We start from the raw sequence: 5,831 nt of genomic DNA on the forward strand, positions 1-5,831 counted from the left end.
AAATCTAGTCCAGCGATTGCTTGGGTCTGAAGCCTGGAACTTTTTTAAAGTCTTTGAAAACATGCTGGCTATGGGATATACTCTTAATTTTTCAGGATTTGGTAGCATGTAGCAGTTAAAGAGAAGCATTTATTGAAGTTGATTCCACACTTTAACGGCACAAAGATTAATGAAATAATTAAATAAATCATGACATAATTAATTAAATCGTGAAATAATTAAATCAATAATTAATTGAATATTAAAAAAAACATTCAAATAATTTAATTAAGAATTAATTAAATATAAAAAAAAACCTCAATGATAAAATAATTAAATGTACTTTTACATTCTGTGAATTTAAAATACATTATGTATTAAATTTCAATTATAATGAATTAATGACACATTTGGTAATTATTTAAATATTCATTTATTTACCTAATTATTTAGCTGTCCCATTTGACCCCCCATAATAAGCTGCCAAACACATGTAAAAGTACGTCAAGAAAATACAGAATGTAGAACCTACCTAGAGCCATTGGTGATGAGGACGCTTTCCCTGATTGTTAATGTGCAATAATACCACACCAGCAGGAAGTTAAGGATTGCGTCAAGAAATCTTAAACCATGGAGAAAAAAACAAAAACAAAGACAAAATGTTACTCTGATTGACACGTACTGTACATGCTGGTCATGATCAATTATTACATACGTATGTTATGTTAATGCTTACCTGTAGCTGACAAAGAAATAGCATACAAAGGAGAACAGCAGCAGGACGACAGTGAGGTACAGCTTGAACTTCTCATATTCGTCTTTGTAGGCAAATCTGGCAGAAAAATATTATATTCATATTTATGCATGAAGTGACTTTTGGACATAAAATAACCTACCTATGGTTATCATATACTGGAAGAAAAAGACAATACTTACTTTGACTGTTTGCTTAGAAGAGTGACATTCACATTGCCAAGAACCAGGCTGAGGTACAGCCTGAAATACAAAATAGGTTTGAACCCATTTCTTTATTTGAGCAAATACGTCATTGTAACTATTTATTTTTCAATGGTCATCGCACCAAATCGGTGCTTTTTGCATCTCCCCCCCAAAAAAACATGTAAAAGGCACAATCAAATTAACCGTAAAATATATTTTTTAATTGAGCGAAGTGTCCTGAAAATTAATCTGATTCCAAATTTAATAAATACAATTTAAAAGGTAAATTCAAACTATTGAGCAATGGAAACATATTGTTTGTTGCCTTTTCCTGCAATGATGTTTAATTTTTTACACATTTGTGGTAATCTGGAATCCAACTATACTTCAAATGTAATTTCTTGTTCAAAAAAACCCCTCTAAAAACTATTTACAGTTTTCCTCATGTCTCTTTATGCTTCAAATGTTGCAGCTTCACTCTATCGCATTTCTAAAAAATATATATTCAATAAAAAATCACATCGCAGCTCCTTGCTGTTTCATGTGTGTCTACAGCCTATTAGTCAAAATAAGCACATTTTACAGATTTTTCGAACCTAAATCTACATTAACTTAAATTAGGGGTCCCCAAACTACGGCCCGCGGGCCAGATCCAGCCCGCCAGCGTCCAAAATCCGGCCTGCGGGAAGTCCAAAATTAGAAAATATATATATTTTTATTTTTTTTATTTTTTTTTATTTATTTATTTATTTTCATTTTTTGTCATATTATTTTGAAATCTGTCCTTTCTAATCCATTTTCTACTGCTTGTTACTCTCTGTTTCCTAACCACTCAGTCAAATCATATACACACACACACACACACATATATATATGTATATGTATATATATATATATACACACATATACATATACATATATATATATATATATATATATATATATATATATATATATATATATACATATATATATACACATATACATATATATATATACACATATACATATATATATATATATACACATATATATATACACACACATATATATATATATATATATATATATATATATATATATATATATATATATATATATATATATATATATACACGTTAGGTCAGGAAAAAACAGAGGCCATTTCATCCCTACAAGCATGTTTTTATTGATCAACTGATCTATGATTTGTGAATTCTAAGAAAATCCCCTGAAGAGCTGGGAAACCTGCGAAACAGGCTTGTAGGGATGAAATAGCCTCTGTGATTTTTCCTGACCTAATGTATATTCCGCTCTACCCCGGTATTGAGCACTGTATGACGGCTAAACCACAGTAACCTCGACTATATATATATATATATATATATAGGTGTGGGAAAAAATCACAAGACTACTTCATCTCTACAGATCTGTTTCATGAGGGGTTCCCTCAATCATATATATATATATATATATATATATATATATATATATATATATATATACATATATATATACACCTCCGGCCAGTTTTTTTAACCAAATCCGGCCCCCGAGTCAAAAAGTTTAAGGACCCCTGACTTAAATGAAGAAATCTTATCCTTTTTGACCATGGGGCCCAACTTTTCCAATACATAAGAGCCTAGGCCTCACTCAAATATAAACACTGAATTAGTAATCTTACTCTTGATATTTTAATCTAATTCAATAATTACATCTAACCTACATACAGTTTACAACCTTTTCAAATGATATGAACGCATGTGTAACCACCAAGACAAATTTTTATTGAACACGTAAACCTTAATCTTTTGTCAGGCTCAGGAGAAAAATAATTACTAACCAAATATAGTCATAAAAAGGGACTCATAAATAACATATATTTTTACAATTATGTTGTACTAAAATAAAGAATAAAATATTGAATATTTTTGTTAATTAAACTGTCAAAAAATGTGTGTACAAATGAAAATACAGCTTCACCACTTTAGTCATAATTTTTGTGCTTAGGGAACTTCTCTAAGACTTGATCTCCGGACTTCTTTGTTTGATATTGTCATTACTGCCACAAGTGGTGGAAAAGTGTATTACAACTCAACGCCACTGCAACCCATATGGCCTACAGACGGTATATTTTGAAAATATGTTTCGGAAAATTATTTTTTTTAAATCCGCAATATAGGGAAGTCGCAATCTTTGAAGCTCGATGGGCAAGGGACGACAATTTTTATTTTTACATTTATTATTAGTAGTAGAAAATCGATTCACATCCAAATCGCGATTGTTATTCTGACCGATTTTAAATCAATGCGTCATTTTTAAAAATCAGTTAAAAAAATTATATATATATATATATATATATATATATATATATATATATATATATATATATATAATGTATATTGTAAAAAAAACAAAAAAACTCATGTCCCGCCCCCTGACTTCAGGTGTGTATGTTCCGCCTTCTGACATCCAGTGTGACAATGTGGTCATAGACAGTATGATACTAACAGTATCATTTGTCAGATGTCAGTTGTTTTGAAAATAATATTTAATATTTACAGGAAATAGAGATATGAGATATCATGCCAGCCATTGCCACTGTGTGTATCTTATTTTTCCTAGTTTAATGATTTTTAGTACAATTGTACAGTACACCATGAACATTTGTGCAGTAGTACACAGCGTAAATAAGCAGGGTCTTCCAACTGCATTTGTACATCTATTCATTAAAGTTATATCAAACCAGACCCGATCCTGTTCACCAATTACTTTTTTCAATCGCTTATGCTGTTACTTTTTCATTCACTACTCAGTATTTTAGCAAGTTTGTTTTTCAAAACCTATTCAACATGTTAGGATTGTATTATGTTTTGGTAGCAATATTTGACATTTTTAAGAGCAGAATGTTTCCCACAACCCGACAGCACTTGTATATCTATTCATTAAGGCGAGGTTAAGATAAATCATTGTGTTACTCTTTGCCTAGGGTGAACACACCTTACTGATTAACATTGTCTGGATTTCACGTGCATATATATTTCTAGTCATTGCTTTCAACACAAGAGCTCTGTCAATTTTCAATTGTATTTTTTAAAAAGGCTAAAAAATAAACAACCAGATTTCATTTGGATTACAATTTTCCAATGCATATACTTTTGTGTATTTACTGTTGTTTAGCTGCATCATTTCTCTTCAATATAGCCACCCTTTGCTCTGATTACGGCTTTGCACACTCTTGGCCTTCTCTCGATGAGCTTCAAGCACACCTGTGAAGTGAAAAACATTTCAGGGGACCACCCCTTCAAGCTCATCGAGAGAATGCCAAGAGTGTGCAAAGCCATAATCAGAGCAAAGGATGGCTATTTTGAAGAAACTAGAATATAAAACATGTTTTCAGTTATTTCACCTTTTTTTGTTAAGTGCATAATTCCACATGTGCTCATTCATAGTTTTCATGCCTTCAGTGACAATCTACAGTGTAAATAAATACAGAAAACACATTGAATGAGGTGTGTCCAAACTTTTGGCCTGTACTATATATATATATATATATATATATATATATATATATATATATATATATATATATATATATATATATATATATATATAGATTAAATCTCTCTGTCATTCATATATATATACATATATATACAAATATATATATATATACATATATATACATATTATATATATATACATACATACATATATATATATATGTACATACATACATACATATATATATATATATACATATATATATATATATACATATACATATATATATATATATACATACATATATATATGTACATACATACATACATACATACATATATATGTACATACATACATACATATATACATATATATGTACATACATACATATATATATATATATATATATATATATATATATATACACACACAAACACACACCGGTATATTATATATATATATATATATATATGTATATATATACAAATATATATATATATACATATATATACATATTATATATATATACATACATACATATATATATATATGTACATACATACATACATATATATATATATATATATACATATATATATATATATACATATACACATATATATATATATATATATATACATACATATATATATGTACATACATACATACATATATATGTACATACATACATATATATATATATATATATATATATATATATATATATATATATATATATATATATATATATATATATATATATATATATATACACACACAAACACACACCGGTATATTATATATATATATATATATATATATATATATTTTTTTTTTTTTTTTTTTTCTGCTTAGGATCCTTGTCAAAAAAAAAGAAATAGATATGTATGAGATGAGTAGTTTATTGTGTATATATCAGATTTAGAGTGGAATTTTAATTTTTTTTTTTAAACTGGTGGTATGCCCCAAAAAAATCACTAGATTAAAGTATATTCAAAGACAGTGTTACTGTTCAAACTGTGTGGCCAAAAATATTGAGTATAGGCCTTAAATAAAACCTCTGCCTTTTAAAAATAATAATACTTGGGCCTATTTCGCTACTGTACTTTAATGTTGGTCATTATGGTGGTACTTGGAGAGGCAAGTTTTTTTCTGAGGTGGTACTTGGTGAAAAAAGCTGGCTGATGATGATTTTTTTGAAAATGCCAAAATGTAAAAGGTAATTGTCACCCATTCTTCTTGGGGAGGAAGCCTTCCATTTCAGAGAAAGCGTTGGGTCGAATTTTAATTTTCTCTTTGATTTGACCAAGGCTCCTTGCTTCTTCCTCTGAGAGCTCTTTGCTGCATCTAGTGGATGACGTAAGAACACGTGACCAGGTTGTATGACTCACACGGTACGTGTGTGTGTGTGTCCATGAATTCCTTTTCAG

General features: G+C 28.8%; 1 protein-coding gene across 2 annotated transcripts in view; it reads right to left on the reverse strand.

Annotated features, from left to right (window-relative positions):
* The window catches only part of LOC133564673 (ion channel TACAN-like), a 47,649-nt gene that overhangs the window by 10,069 nt on the left and 31,749 nt on the right, over positions 1–5,831 (reverse strand). For both annotated transcript variants that reach the window (XM_061919146.1, XM_061919145.1), the window contains 4 exons: positions 5,632–5,748; positions 916–975; positions 716–811; positions 512–601 (listed from right to left, as the gene is read on the reverse strand). In XM_061919146.1, coding sequence (XP_061775130.1) covers positions 512–601; positions 716–811; positions 916–975; positions 5,632–5,748 — 363 coding nt within the window. The remainder of the gene's footprint in view (positions 1–511; positions 602–715; positions 812–915; positions 976–5,631; positions 5,749–5,831) is intronic.

This window comes from Nerophis ophidion, linkage group LG13 (genome assembly GCF_033978795.1).
Source record: "Nerophis ophidion isolate RoL-2023_Sa linkage group LG13, RoL_Noph_v1.0, whole genome shotgun sequence".
Lineage (NCBI taxonomy): Eukaryota > Metazoa > Chordata > Actinopteri > Syngnathiformes > Syngnathidae > Nerophis > Nerophis ophidion.